The following is a 15,697-nucleotide window of genomic DNA, read 5'->3' as shown; positions in this document are numbered from 1 at the left end:
AGGGTTTTCTCCTATTCTGGACAGTTTCTGACAAATAAAAGTAAATAAATAAAATTAATTTAGAAACCTGTTAAACTTTTGGGGACCTGGTGATCTAAAATAAAAAAAAATTGTGGTTCAACTGGAGTACCCCTTTAAGCCCTGTGTCCTGTCAGTCTTTTCTGCTGTATATTCCTTTATTCAGTCAGAATATAAACTATAAATGGATGAGAATGTGAGACGGTTGAGAATATAATAAAGGTGATTTGTTCTGATCATCTCCATCTGGTTTTGTGGTTCCTGACATTACACAAGGGCCATGAATCCGGATGATGCAGACAATCCACCAGCACCAAACATTTTCTCTATAATGGATCTGCAGGATCAGAGGATTGAGCAATTGGCACTTGTAATGCAGACGCTTTAGAATCGTACGTCTCCCCTAGAGCCTCCTGTGCCTCAACCGGCAGCCACCTACGCTCCTGCTCTGGCAACTATTTCTGCTGCCATAGAAGCCATTGCCTCCTGTGGGTTTACTGGATCTGCCCCGCTTCCCCAGCATTATGGGGGCGATCCTAATGAATGTAGAGGCTCCCTGAACCAAGTGGGCATTTATCTGGAAATGGTCCCGCAGTCCTGTCCTAATGATAGAAGTAAGGTAGGATTCCTGATCTCCCTCCTTACTGATAACGCTCTATCCCGGGGGAATCCTCTTTGGAGACTGATAAACGTATTATCTACGACTACAGAGACATTTCATCTCCCTGTCCGTTCTCCCTCTGCGGCAGAGCGGCTCATGTCCATGTAACAGGGGACGAGAACTGTTGCCAAGAATTCAATAGAGTTGTGTATTCTAGCAGCAGAAGTGTGCTGGGATAAGGAAGCGCTGGTGGACACGTTCTCTCGTGGACTCTCCGATATTATACAAGATGAGATTGTGGCCTCCTGGTTCAATATCATCTGAAAGGGTGAAACCAATGCAGCTCAGGACCACCCCCCTTTCCGTGGAGGAGAAGGATTATAGTAGGAGGGAGGGGATGTGTCTTTATTGGGCCCTTTGCTTGGATCATGCCAAACCTGGTGAGGAAACACTTGTGGTCCTGCTAGGGACAGATATTGGGTGGGTTTTCTTCATCCCCAGAGTTCCACAAAGACAAAGCTATGATTAGGATTATCCTATCATGGTATATTTCCTCTGTGGTCACGCAGGTCCTCGTGGTCTCCAGTGCCGATGGGTATTTTAACCCCTTAAGGACATAGTTATTTTTTTCAGTTTTTGCACTTTTTCGTTTTTTCCTCCTTACATTTTAAAAATCATAACCCTTTTAATTTTGCACCTAAAAATCCATTTGAGGGCTTATTTTTTGCGCCACCAATTCTACTTTGTAATGACATCAGTCATTTTACCCAAAAATCTACGGAAAAACTGAAAAAATTTAATCATTGTGCGACAAAATGGAAGAAAAAATGCCATATTGTAACTTTTGGGGGCTTCCGTTTCTATGCAGTAAATTTTTCTGTAAAAATGAAACTCTCTTTATTCTGTAGGTCCAGATGTTAAAATGATCCCCTACTTATATAAGTTTGATTTTGTCGTACTTCTGAAAAAATCATAACTGCATGCAGGAAACTTTATATTTTTAAAATTGTCATCTTCTCACCCCTGTAACTTTTTTATTTTTCCACGTACGGGCGGTATGAGGGCTCATTTTTTGCGCCTTGATCTGAAGTTTTTATCGGTACCATTTTTGTTTTGATTGGACTTTTTGATTGCTTTTTATTCATTTTTTCATGATATAAAAAGTGACCAAAAATACGCTATGTAATTTTCTTTCGCGCACGCCATTGACCGTGCAATTTAATTAACGATATATTTTTATATTTCCGACATGTATGCACGCAGCGATACCACATGTTTTATTTTTATTTACACTGTTTTTGTTTTTTATTATGGGAAAAGGGGGGTGATTTAAACTTTTATTAGGGAAGGGGTTAAATCATTATTAACTTTTTTTTTCACCTTTTTATTGCAGCGTTATAGCTCCCATAGGAGACTATAACACTGCACACACTGATCTCTTATGCTGATCATTGTTATCCCATAGGAGACTATAACACCGCACACACTGATCTCTTATACATTGATTCAGTACATTGATTCAATACACTGATCAATGCCTTTGTATTGCAATGCATTGATTAGTGTTATCCGTGGTTGATTGCTCAAGCCTTGATTTCAATCAATGGCCGATCGGACGCGCAGGAGGCAGGTAAGGCACCCTCCTGCTGTGTTCTAGCTGATTGGGACATCGCAATTTTACCGCGATGGTCCCGATAAGCCCGACTGAGCAGCCGGGAAGCTTTCACTTTAGACGCAGCGATCATGCAGCCGTGACCATTCAGGTATGATACGAGCTCAGCTCCTGAGCTCGCTTCATAACCCCCCCGTTCCGCAGCGCCATTTACACACTGCATTTTGTGGCAAGTGGTTAAGGATGATGTGTTTGTAGCCAAAAACTCTATTCCACTACAGCTTTGGGTCCTCTGGCCATGGAAGTGATTTATAGAAGACCCTTACAGCCCCCTCACCTTATCCATGAGACAGTTCCCTTGTCTGTGGTGATGGGGGCACTTTACCAGGAGATTATCTCTAGTTCTCTAGTTCCAGGTGATTATCTCTTGGCATTATCCTGCTGTGCTCAGTTCTCTTTGTTTCCAGAGACATAATCCCCGTTTGGACTGGCTCACAGCTGAGGTTTGTCTTGGTCCCCTCAGTTTGCTTCTACCTGTATATATAGATCGGTTTGGTTGCTTTGTATCTCCTCGGTCTGTCGTATAATTGTACACGACAAAGATCTTCTCTTCTTAAAGTATACCAGGAGTACAGCAATGTGTTTGATAAGATGTAGGCGGGGGGCACTACCTCCCCACAGACCCCATGATTGTACCATTGAGCCTCAACCAGGTGCTATACCCCCAAAGGACCGAGTCTACCCTCTGTTTGTGGCAGAGAACCAAGCCATAGAGGAGTATGTTACAGATGGACTGTCCCAGGGGGTCATCCAAAAATCTCGTTGAGGCCCCTGGGATTGGTGAGTTGAGGCCCCTGGGATTGGTGAGTTGAGGCCCTGTATCAATCGCAGGGGCCTCAATCAAATTACAGTCTTAACCAAAGTAACTTATAGAGAATCTGACCCCTTGTTCTCCACACTAAAGCCAATATACTGGGTTATAGTGGGGTAAACAGCTTTACAAAGAGGGGTCACTTACTCAGAGCCATTTAGTATATGCAGAGTTCCGGCGCTGTAATCTTTAGCTCCCAGCTCTATCTGTATACTACTGCTGTCTTTATGGGATCAGTTTATATAGAAGTTAAACACCTCCCCTCCAGCTCTATCTGTATACTGCTGCTGCTATCTGTATGGGATCTGGATATATAGTAGCTATACATCTCCCCTGCAGCTCTATCTGTATACTGCTGTTATCTGTATGGGATCTGGATATATAGTAGTTATACACCTCCCCTCCAGCTCTATCTGTATACTGCTGCTATCTGTATGGGATCAGGATATATAGACGTTATATACCTCCCCTAAGGCTGTGTTCATACATCGCATATTTTCCATGATTTTCCAAATTTGCTTTAAAAATTATGCTATTCCCATAGTTGCGCAAATTGCTGAAAAAACATGTAACCATGGAAACGTGTGAACTAATCTGAAGACTTCAAATCTTTAGAAAACAACTAAATTGTGAATATAGGTAAAGTTTTGCCCCGTGGCAATATTTCTCCAAATAAACACCTTGAATAAGAAAGTGCCCTGATAAGTTCCATAAGGTATGGGGGGGCCGGTGTGGTTCTCCCTCGGCTTTCACCTCTTTTCTGTCCTCCACACTCTTGGCTCCTCCTTTTAACCCTTTCCTCTTCTGTCTTTCTCCTTCCTTTCTTCCCCCACGATCAGACATTTTATCCTTTGGATAGTGGATAAGATGTCTGTGGGTGGAGTACCCCTTTAAGGTTCCCGGTTTAGGTTGTATTGTGTCTGTAGTCACTGACTGTGTTATGCAGCTGTCCTCACTCTGTATACATCATGCTGTGCTGAATGGGATTTTGTCATAGATTTCCATGGTCTGTACTTACACTCTTTACTCACTTTTTAGTAAAATAAGTTTAAATAAAAATAAACGGAATAAAAGATAACGCTATATTATACATACCGATCGTACCAACCTGATTTATGAGGAGAACAAGTCAATTTTACGGCACATAACATGATTGCTAGGACTCTGTCACTGCCGGGACTCTGCTATTGATACAGCCTGTCTATGGTCCGATATTCCTGTGATCGTATGGACCGGACTTATATTTTAATGCACAGTTAATACAATTGTTAATTCGGTCCCACAAAAAACAGCTATCAAACCCAGTGTAGATGGAAAAATAAAAGAGTTATGGCTATGAGGAGAGGAGGAAAGAATGAAAACACAAAAGCTTACATTTCCTGGGTCATTAAGGGGTTAATACTGATACTAAAATCTGTTTTATTCTCTGCAGATTCTTGTACCAGGAGATCAGAGGAGAATCTTATATCTTCAGATTATAAAGCAGATGATGATATCACACAAGATACATATGAAGAACATTCCATTATCCCAGATACACCCTCAGCCCTTCACAGCCAAGATCTGTCATCTCATCCTTATATACAGGTCCTGTCTTCTCAGTCATCACAGAAAGGTCACAGAAGGGGTGATGGACATCAACAAGCTCATACAGAAAAGAAACCATATTCATGCTCAGAATGTGGGAAATGTTTTACTGTGAAATCAAGTCTTTGTAAGCATAAACAAACTCACACAGGAAAGAAACCATATTCATGCTCAGAATGTGGGAAATGTTTTACTTATAAATCAGAACTTGTAAGACATCAAAGAACTCACACAGGGGAGAAACCATTTTCATGTTTAGAATGTGGAAAATGCTTTACTGATAAATCAAGTCTTGTTCATCATCAAAGAACTCACACAGGAGAGAAGCCATTTTTATGTTCAGAATGTGGAAAATGTTTTACTTTGAAGTCACGTCTTGTTAAACATCAAAGAACTCACACAGGGGAGAAACCATTTTCATGTGCAGAATGTGGGAAATGTTTTACTAATCAATCAAGTCTCTTTCCACATCGGAGAACTCACACAGGGGAGAAGCCATTTTCATGTGTAGAATGTGGGAAATGCTTTACTGATAAATCAAGTCTTGTTCAACATCAAAGAACTCACACAGGGGAGAAACCATTTTCATGTTCAGAATGTGGAAAATGTTTTCCTGATAAATCAAGTCTTGTTAAACATCAAACAACTCACACAGGAGAGAAGCCATTTGTATGTTCAGAATGTGGAAAATGTTTTACTTTGAAGTCACGTCTTGTTAATCATCAAAGAACTCACACAGGGGAGAAACCATTTTCATGTGCAGAATGTGGGAAATGTTTTACTAATAAATCAAATCTCTTTGAACATCAGAGAACTCACACAGGGGAGAAGCCATTTTCATGTACAGAATGTGGGAAATGTTTTACTCATAAATCAAGTCTTGTTCAACATCAAAGAACTCACACAGGAAAGAAGCCATTTTCATGTTCAAAATGTGGAAATTGTTATACTGAGAAGTCAAGTCTTGTTAAACATAAACGAACTCACACTGGGGAGAAGCCATTTTCATGTTCAGAATGTGGAAAATGTTTTATTGATAAATCAAGTCTTGTTAAACATGAAAGAACTCACAGAGGGGAGAAGCCATTTTCCTGCTCAGAATGTGGGAAATGTTTTACTGACCAATCAGGTCTTGTTAAACATAAACGAACTCACACAGGAGAGAAGCCATTTTCATGTTTAGAATGTGGGAAATGTTTTACTCAGAAATCAACTCTTCTTCAACATCAAAGAACTCACACAGGGGAGAAGCCATTTTCATGCTCTGAATGTGGAAAAGGTTTTACTCAGCAATCACATCTTGTTGAACATCAAAGAACTCACACAGGAGAGAAGCCAATTCGGAGCAATAAATGATGCAGATATCACATCTATATATTATCCATGTACATAGGATATCTGACATTTATACATATATCATATACTGCATCTCCAAACTTGTTACCAATTGTTAATAAAAGTTTTCTTTCTTATATGATTTATTATTCTTATATCCATCTCCGCACACTGGACTTATAATAAATGTAATATTGTCCCTGACGTTGTATATAGGGAATGTAATGCGTCAGTGTTGTCCCCGCCCCCTTCTCATTATGATTATAGAGACTTTAATTCAAGGCATCAGACAGGATCCGCGCGTCTCCCTTGAAGATCGTCTCTTCTGAACATAAGACGCTGCAGATACTTTTATTTATCACAAACCCTAGACCAGCGTTTCCCGTCTTGACGTCTATTTTCGGTCTCAGATCATAAAATCCATTTTTCTATATGAGAAGTCGTCAATATGTCAGCGTCCCCCGGGTTCAGTAAACATCGGTGTAATTCTTTTCCTTTTCTTTGTCCTCCCCGGGGTATAAAATCCCTAGAGATCTGATCACATCTGGTACAAGATCTCTTTACTTCACACTTTGCGCCATTATTACACGGATTGAAGACCCAGTTACACGCTCGTAAATTCCCATATATGTCGTGGATTGGAAGGAAAAAGGTTCTTAAATCTTATATTTACCAATAATATTTTATATTTTTCCAGTCCGTCCCTATCATAGTACGGAATTGTTATTTTTCTTCTATCCGATGGTTATTTAGTAATTTTGTTATAATTCAGAAGAGACCACGTGTCCCGTATAGACGCTCACTCTGAAGACATTAGACTTGGAACTCCAGGGGGGCTAATGTGCAAAATACAGCAGCAGTTACTCACAGCTCAAGCAGGTATGGGAGCCAGACGACATTCACTCTCCTGCACCAGCAGCCAGTATAGCACAGCAGCTGCAGAAACCGTGTCCGGACGTCCCAGCAGCCCAGAGAGCGGGGGTTGCCCGGCAACCAGGCCCAGAACCAGGCCCCGCCCACGAAGGCCAGCAATGGCGGGCCTCAGCCTTGTGATCAAGGGTTGTATCAGCGATGTAACAATGTGTCGGTGCACAGCACCAATCACCCTCGGTGGGCTTCCGAGGTCTGCTAAGGAGGGTGAGTGGTGCTGTGCACCGACACATTGTTACATCGCTGATACAACTTTGCTATTGCTGCTACAATGGATTCACAGGATTTATCCAATATTGCTGCTACAATTGACTTATAGGATTTAATCAATATCCAACACTGGATACATTTGGATTAATTATCTGCTTGATTAACTGTGAACGAACTGTGATTATTGAAAGAGACTTGTTGCAAACTCACTACAGTGGACATTAACAATATATAATATTTGGTGCTATATACTGATTGGTTTAATTTTTATCTATTATTTTTCTTATTTTATCACATTTATAATAATTGAACACATACCATTTATCTCTGCAAGGGCCCTGCAGAGTGATTGGTCAATTTTATACGATATTAATAAATCTAATTTCAACTACTGGATCCATATCTCTCCTTTTATCTTCCTATATTTCATTCCTTAGTGTTCTTGAGGACTGGTATTCTTCAATTTAATTCTAGATTTGTAAATTACTTCTATTAAAAAAAATCTTAATCCTTCCAGTACTTACCAGCTGCTGTTATGATCCACAGAAAGTTATTTTCTTTTTTAATTTCCTTTCTGTCTGGCCACAGTGCTCTCTGCTGACCCCTCCTGTCCATTTTAGGAACTGTCCATAGCTGAAGAAAATCCCTATAGAAAACCTATCCTGCTCTGGACAGTTCCTAAAATGGACAGAGGTGTCAGCAGAAAGCGCAGTGGTCAGACAGAAAGGAAATTCAAAAAGAAAAGAACTTCCTGTGGATTATGACAGCAGCTGATAATTACTGGAAGGATTAAGATTTTTTAATAGAAGCAATATACAAATCTGTTTAACTTTCTGTCACCAGTTGATTAAAAAAAATGTTTTCCGGTGGAGTACCCCTTTAAACACTTTATGATTCCAGGGAGGTTAGGAAGGCTCTCAATTCCGAATTTCAGAAGGTATCTTTAGCGCCACATTTGAGATTTATTTGATAGTTTACTCTGGAGAGTCTATATAATGTGGTGTGAGAGCCTCTGCTGAATGTCCCCGTTATATTATACACCGGAGAGTCTATATAATGTGGTGTGAGGGCCTCTGCTGAATGTCCTTGTTATATTATACACCGGAGAGTCTATATAATGTGGTGTGAGAGCCTCTGCTGAATGTCCTCATTATATTATACACCGGAGAGTCTATATAATGTGGTGTGAGAGCCTCTGTGAATGTCCTTGTTATATTATACACAGGATAGTCTATATAATGTGGTGTGAGAGCCTCTGCTGAATTTCCTCACTGTATTATATGCCGGAGAGTCTATATAATGTGGTGTGAGAGCCTCTGCTGAATGTCCTCGTTATATTATACACCAGAGAGTCTATATAATGTGGTGTGAGAGCCTCTGCTGTATGTCCTCGTTATATTATACACCGGAGAGTCTATATAATGTGGTGTGAGAGCCTCTGCTGAATGTCCTCGTTATATTCTACACCGGAGAGTCTATATAATGTGGTGTGAGAGCCTCTGCTGAATTTCCTTGTTCTGTTACACAGCCGGAGAGTCTATATAATGTGGTGTGAGAGCCTCTTCTGAATGTCCTCGTTATATTCTACACAGGAGAGTCTATATAATGTGGTGTGAGAGCCTCTGCTGAATGTCCTTGTTCTGTTACACACCGGAGAGTCTATATAATGTGGTGTGAGAGCCTCTTCTGAATGTCCTCGTTATATTCTACACAGGAGAGTCTATATAATGTGGTGTTAGAGCCTCTGCTGAATGTCCTCGTTATATTATACACCGGAGAGTCTATATAATGTGGTGTGAGAGCCTCTGCTGTATGTCCTCGTTATATTATACACCGAAGAGTCTATATAATGTGGTGTGAGAGCCTCTGCTGAACTTCCTTGTTCTGTTACACACTGGAGAGTCTATATAATGTGGTGTGAGAGCCTCTGCTGAATGTCCTTGTTATATTATACACGGGGGAGTCTATATAATGTGGTGTGAGAGCCTCTGCTGAACTTCCTTGTTCTGTTACACACTGGAGAGTCTATATAATGTGGTGTGAGAGCCTCTGCTGAATGTCCTTGTTATATTATACACCAAAGAGTCTATATAATGTGATTTTGTGTGTGTTTGGTTTTTTTTTGGGGGGGAGGGGGGGGATATTTACATATGTATGAAATGTAACAATTGGATGTATTTATGTTTAATATTTTTATGAACGCAATAAAAAAGTTATGTTAAAAAAAATATTATATATATATATATATATATCGTTTTGGTCGTATTGACCTGACTTATATTTTAATGCACAGTGAATGAAGGGTGTTAATACAATGTAAGATTGGTGCCGCAAAAAACAAACTAGCAAACGGCTCTGTAGATGGAAAAATGAAAGAATTGTGGGAATGTGGAGAGGAGGAAAAAAGTGTGGTGTCCCAGTACTGCATTTCACACGGTACTTATTTATCTGTGGGTCCCCATAGCCAGAGTCCCTAGGACTTAGTAGTCTTTATTGGTCAGTTCGCCCCTAGTCGCCTCCATTATAGTATATAGATTACTAATTTATCTATAAAATAATGTATATAGTGTTATTTCAGTATGTAAATGGTTAATTGCTTGTTTCTATGGCATTGCTGGGCCTTCGGGTCTTGTGATGCGTTCCAAGCCTCACTCTGGATGCGTTCTAGGCCTCGTTCTGGTATCTGTAGCCTCGTTCTGGTTCTACAATGTACATAGAGCCTGTGACGTAAGCAATCCCATCTCACCATGTAAAGTGAGTGGCAGACGTTCGGACCAATCACAATCGCCACGCCCCCTGCACATATAAGGGAGCGGCAGCCATCTTATCGCTCTCTTGTTCCTGGGTTGCTGAGCTAGCAACACCTCGCTTGCTCCTGGCTTTCATCAGAGAAGGACCTGTATTGCAGTAATCGCAGTGAGTTAGGCCTGAGCCTTGCGGCAACGGCCGAACGATATAAATTATAGAGTGTGTCATCCCCTAAGCACTCTGCAGCATCACCGGACTCAATATTTCCCTAAATCCCGACGGATCTGCACATCATTCCCTAAATTCAGAGACTATAAGTCTTATGAAAGGTCCGCAACTTCTACCAGTCGCTAAACAACCAAAGAACTGTATTAAGAGACTGTTATTACGTATTGGATATTGCAAGCACTGCAGTAAAGTTATTGAAGTTCAAGTTAAATCTGCTTGTGGACCTTCAGTCATTTCATTGCACCTATCGCTTCTGGGAAGCCGACATCCTACCATCCCTACCATACACCCCCCCCCCCCCCCCCCCAAGGGCTACCACAAAAGAAAACACAAAAGCTTAAATTTCCTTGGTCGTTAAAAGGTTAATACTGATAATATAATCTTTTTTTTATTCTTGGCAGATAATTGTACCAGGAGATCAGAGGAGAATCTTATATCTTCAGATTATAAAGCAGATGATGATATCACACAAGATACATATGAAGAACATTCCATTATCCCAGATACACCCTCAGCCCTTCACAGCCAAGATCTGTCATCTCATCCTTATATACAGGTCCTGTCTTCTCATTCATCACAGGATGTTCAGAAAAAAAAAGGTCACAAAAGGAGTGTTGGACATCAACGAGCTCATACAGGAAAGAAACCATTTTCATGCTCAGAATGTGGGAAATGTTTTACTTTTAAATCATTTCTTGTGGTACATCAACGAGCTCATACAGGAAAGAAACCATATTCATGTTCAGAATGTGAAAAATGTTTTACTCAGCAATCAAATCTTTTCAAACATCACAGAACTCACACAGGGGAGAAGCCATTTTCATGTTCAGAATGTGGGAAATGTTTTACTCACAAATCACATCTTGTTTTACATCAAAGAACTCACACAGGGGAGAAGCCATTTTCATGTTCAGAATGTGGGAAATGTTTTTCTGACAAATCAAGTTTTGTTCAACATGAAAGAACTCACACAGGGGAGAAGCCATTTTCATGTTCAGAATGTGGGAAATGTTTTACTGAGAAATCACACCTTGTTAAACATAAAAGAACTCACACAGGGGAGAAGCCATTTTCATGTTCAGAATGTGGGAAATGTTTTACTCAGAAATCAAATCTTGTTAAACATAAAATAACTCACACAGGGGAGAAACCATTTTCATGTGCAGAATGTGGGAAATGTTTCACTCAGAAATCAAGTCTTGTTAAACATAAAAGAACTCACACAGGAGAGAAGCCAGTTCAGAGCAGTAAATGATGCAGATAACACATCTATAAATTATCCATGTACATAGGATATCTGACATTTATACTTATATCATATACTGCATCTCCAGACTTGTTACCAATTGTTAATAAAAGTTTTCTTTCTTTTATTATTTATTATTGTTATATTCATCTCCGCACACTGGACTTATAATAAATGTAATATTGTCCCTGACGTTGTATATAGGGAATGTAACGCGTCAGTGTTGTCCCCGCCCCCTTCTCATTATGATTATAGAGACTTTAATTCAAGGCATCAGACAGGATCCGCGCGTCTCCCTTGAAGATCGTCTCTTCTGAACATAAGACGCTGCAGATACTTTTATTTATCACAAACCCTAGACCAGCGTTTCCCGTCTTGACGTCTATTTTCGGTCTCAGATCATAAAATCCATTTTTCTATATGAGAAGTCGTCAATATCTCAGCGTCCCCCGGGTTCAGTAAACATCGGTGTCATTCTTTTCCTTTTCTTTGTCCTCCCCGGGGTATAAAATACCTAGAGATCTGATCACATCTGGTACAAGATCTCTTTACTTCACATTTTGCCCCATTATTACACGGATTGAAGACCCAGTTACACGCTCGTAAATTCCCATATATGTCGTGGATTGGAAGGAAAAAGGTTCTTAAATCTTAAGGGAGGGTTCTCTGGTGGAAAACTTTTTTTTTTAATGAACTGGTGGCAGAAAGTTAAACAGATTTGTAAATTACTTATATTAAAAAATCATTACCCTTCCTGTACTTTTTAGCAGCTGTATGCTACAGCGGAAATTCTGTACTTTTTTTATTTCTTTTTTGTCTTGTCCAAAGTGCTCTCTGCTGACACCTGATGTCCGTATCAGGAACTATCCAGAGCAGGAGAAAATTCCCATAGCAAACCTATGCTGCTCTGCACAGTTCCTGACAGTTCCTTAAGGGGTTTTCATTTTTTCCTCATCACCTTCTAAAAATCATAACGCTTTAAATTTTGCACATAAAATTCCATATTATGGCTTATTTTTGGCGCCACCAATTCTACTTTGCAGTGACAGTCATTTTACCAAAAAATCTACGGCAAAACGGAAAAAAAAATCATTGTACGACAAAGTTGAAGAAAAGATGTCATTTGATAACTTTTGGGGGCTTCCGTTACTACGTAGTACATTTTTCGTTAAAAATAACACCTTATCTTTATACTCTAGGTCCATAGGATTAAAATGATCCCCTACTTATATAGGTTGGATATTGTTGTACTTCTGAAAAAAATCATGACTACATGCAGGAAAACGTATACGTTTAAAATTGTCATCTTCAGACCCCTATAACTTTTTTATTTTTCTGCGTATGGGCTGGTATGGGGGCAAATTTTTTGCACCATGTTCTGAAATTTTTATCGCTACCATTTTTGCATTGATCGGACTTTTTGATAGTTTTTATTCATTTTTTTATTATATAAAAAGTGACCAAAAATACGCTATTTTGGACTTTGGAATTTTTTTGCGCTTACGCCATTGACCGTGCGGTTTAATTAACTATATATTTTTATAGTTCGGACATTTACGCAAGCGGCGATACCACGTTTATTATTATTTACACAGTTTTTTTTTTATGGGAAAAGGGGAGTGATTCAAATTTTTATTAAGGAAGGGGTTAAATGACACATAGGGGGCTATAACACTGCACACACTGATCTTTCACCCTGATCCCTGCAAAGCCTCAGGCTTGGACGTGACGGAGCAAGGTAAGGAGACCTCCGCTCGCGTCATAGCTGATCGGGACATCGCGATTTTATCGCGATAGTCCCGATCAGCCCGACTGAGCTGCCGGGAAGTGTTTACTTTCACTTTCAGATGCGGTAGTCAACTTTGATCGCTGTGTCTGAAGGGTTAATAGCGCGTCACAACGATCGGTGCAGCGCGTTGTTAGCCCAGGGTCCCGGCTATGAATAGCAGCCGGGGCCAACCCCATGTGATGCGGGGTGTGGTGTGAACCTGTTTTAGACACCAAAACCGGGTGTAGGGCGTACAGGTACGCCCTACATTCTTAACCTCTTAAGGACCCAGGACGTATGGGTACGTCCTGGGTCCCGGTCCTGCAATATAACGCGGGGTCACATGGTGACCCCGCATCTTATCGCGGCGGGCCCGGCGTCATAGTGAAGCCGGGACCTGCCTCTAATAGCGCGCGGCACTGATCGCTGTGCTGCGCGCTATTAACCCTTTAGCCGCGCGCTCAAAGCTGAGCCGCGCGGCTAAAAACCAAAGTGAAAGTTGCCGGTTAGCTCAGGGAGCTGTTCGGGATCGCCGCGGTATAATCGCGGCATCCCCAACAGCTGTAGCACAGGAGGAGGTCTTCTTACCTTCTCCTGTGCTGTCCGATCGCCGAATGAATGCTTCAAGCCTGAGATCTAGGCTTGAGCATTCAATCGCCGAAAACACTGATTGATCCATTCCTATGGAGATGGATCAATCAGTGTAAAAGATCAGTACATGCAATGTTATAGCCCCTATAGGAGCTATAATATTGCATTAAAAAAGTGTAAAAAAATCATTGACCCTTTCAATTATCCCTTCCCCTAATAAAAGTTTGAATCACCCGGCATTTCCAAAAATAAAAAAAACATTATGTAAATAATAATAAAAATAAACATATGTGGTATCGTCGCGTGCGGAAATGTCCGAATTATAAAAATATACTGCTTTTTAAACCGCTCGTTCAATGGCGCACGCGCAAAAAAATTCCAAAATAGCGCATTTTTGATCACTTTTTATACCACAAAAAAGTGAATAAAAAGTGATCAAAAAGTCTGATCAGAACAAAAATGGTACTGATAAAAACTTCAGATGACGGTGCAAAAAATGAGTCCTCAAAGCGCCCTGAACACAGAAAAATAAAAAAGTTATAGGGGGTCAAAAGATGACCATTTTAAACGTATACATTTTCCTGCATGTATTAATGATTTTTTTCGGAAGTGATACAAATTCAAACCTATACAAGTAGGGGATCATTTTAACCGTATGGACCTACAGAATAAAGATAAGGTATCATTTTTGACAAAAACTGTACTGCGTAAAATCAGAAGCCCCCAAAACTTACAAAATAGTGTTTTTTCATCAATTTTGTCGCACATTGATTTTTTTTCCCGTTTCACCGTAGATTTTTGGGTAAAATGACTAATGTCATTACAAAGTAGAATTAGTGACGCAAAAATTAAGCCATTATATATAATTTTAGGTGAACATTTTTAAGAGTTATGATTTTTTAAAGTTAAGGAGGAAAAATTGAAAATTAAAAAACGGAAAAAGCCCGGGTCCTTAAGGGGTTAAGAGGTTAAGGGGTTAATAGAATAATAGCATGATGTGTCCGCCATGTTGTAGGTTCTAAATAGACCACAGTGTATTCTGAAGTTTCATCTCTACAAAAGTGCCAGTCTGAGAGAAGAATACTTTTTGTCTCCTTAGATATTTATGGCTGTTTGGATAAGACAGATAAGAGGGCTAGCTAGCCAGTCTTGTGAATGTTATTTTGACTAACAATTAATTACCCATTTGACCAGACACAGAGATTCAAACGTCTATGTGAAAGAGAACTCCATGGTATTTTTATCTCTCCAATAAATTTGGATGTCTAGGTAGGCTCCAAGATGTCTATGAGAATCCAGGCTTTAATGTCAAAGTCAAAAATAATCCCTGAATGTTTAATTATGGCTCCATACGTCAAGTGTGGAATGTGGGTTTGAGACCAGTTATTGACAGTTAACCCTTAATGGTAATGATGCTAATTGCCTATACAATAGCACCTTCAAGCATATGGGTAGTTGACATTACACCGACAGGAAAGGCATTCTCGGTAATATTGTAATGTCATAGTCATTACCATCTGTACACGCCCAACCTACATTTATTGGGGAATTCCAATTTAGGAGGGTGTGTCTAACTGATTAAAAAGTCTGGTAAACCAGATGTTCGAAACAGGAGAGAACACAAAGGCACCTAGAAGAAAGAAAGACAAAGAACTCTCTCCCACACACAGGAAAGAGGTCCAACAAGGTGGAAAAGCCATGTGAGATCCCAGCAAGCCGAATCAAGACTCATAATCTATCAAAGCATTAAATAATTGCTTAGATATTGATAGAATTCCTACTCGCCAAACTATGTGTTATAAGTAAATTTCCCACACAGGAGACTTGTTTCAAGTTCTTCCTCCTTAAATATAGAGCAAGATCATAAAACTCTGCTAATTGTCTTAATGTCTTACCAAGATCATGTTTAGAAAATAGTCCAGAATGGGGCGGAAGTATATCATAGTTCTTCC

General features: G+C 40.0%; 2 protein-coding genes across 2 annotated transcripts in view; both read left to right on the top strand.

Moving 5' to 3' along the window:
- LOC130308814 (oocyte zinc finger protein XlCOF7.1-like) overlaps nt 1-15,697 on the top strand; it is a 178,421-nt gene that overhangs the window by 116,870 nt on the left and 45,854 nt on the right. The window contains exon 7 of the mRNA XM_056552278.1: nt 10,542-11,389. Coding sequence (XP_056408253.1) covers nt 10,542-11,389 — 848 coding nt within the window. The remainder of the gene's footprint in view (nt 1-10,541; nt 11,390-15,697) is intronic.
- LOC130299731 (gastrula zinc finger protein XlCGF26.1-like) lies at nt 299-6,131 on the top strand. The gene is made up of 2 exons (XM_056551488.1): nt 299-388; nt 4,714-6,131. The coding sequence occupies exons 1-2, from the start codon at nt 299-301 to the stop codon at nt 6,043-6,045; spliced, it is 1,422 nt and encodes a 473-aa protein (XP_056407463.1). The 3' UTR covers nt 6,046-6,131.

Source organism: Hyla sarda, chromosome 1, assembly GCF_029499605.1.
Source record: "Hyla sarda isolate aHylSar1 chromosome 1, aHylSar1.hap1, whole genome shotgun sequence".
Classification (NCBI taxonomy): Eukaryota; Metazoa; Chordata; class Amphibia; order Anura; family Hylidae; genus Hyla; species Hyla sarda.
The sequence above is the reverse complement of the archived record's forward strand: the minus strand, read 5'-3'. Positions and strand labels throughout refer to the sequence as shown.

What these genes read in the sequence shown, in the direction of transcription:
- LOC130299731 (XM_056551488.1), top strand. Translation starts at nt 299, where the DNA reads ATGAATCCGGATGATGCAGACAATCCACCAGCACCAAACATTTTCTCT. An exon ending in GGATTGAGCAATTGGCACTT is followed by an intron (nt 389 to 4,713) that starts GTAATGCAGACG and finishes CAGTCATCACAG; the next exon opens with AAAGGTCACAGAAGGGGTGA.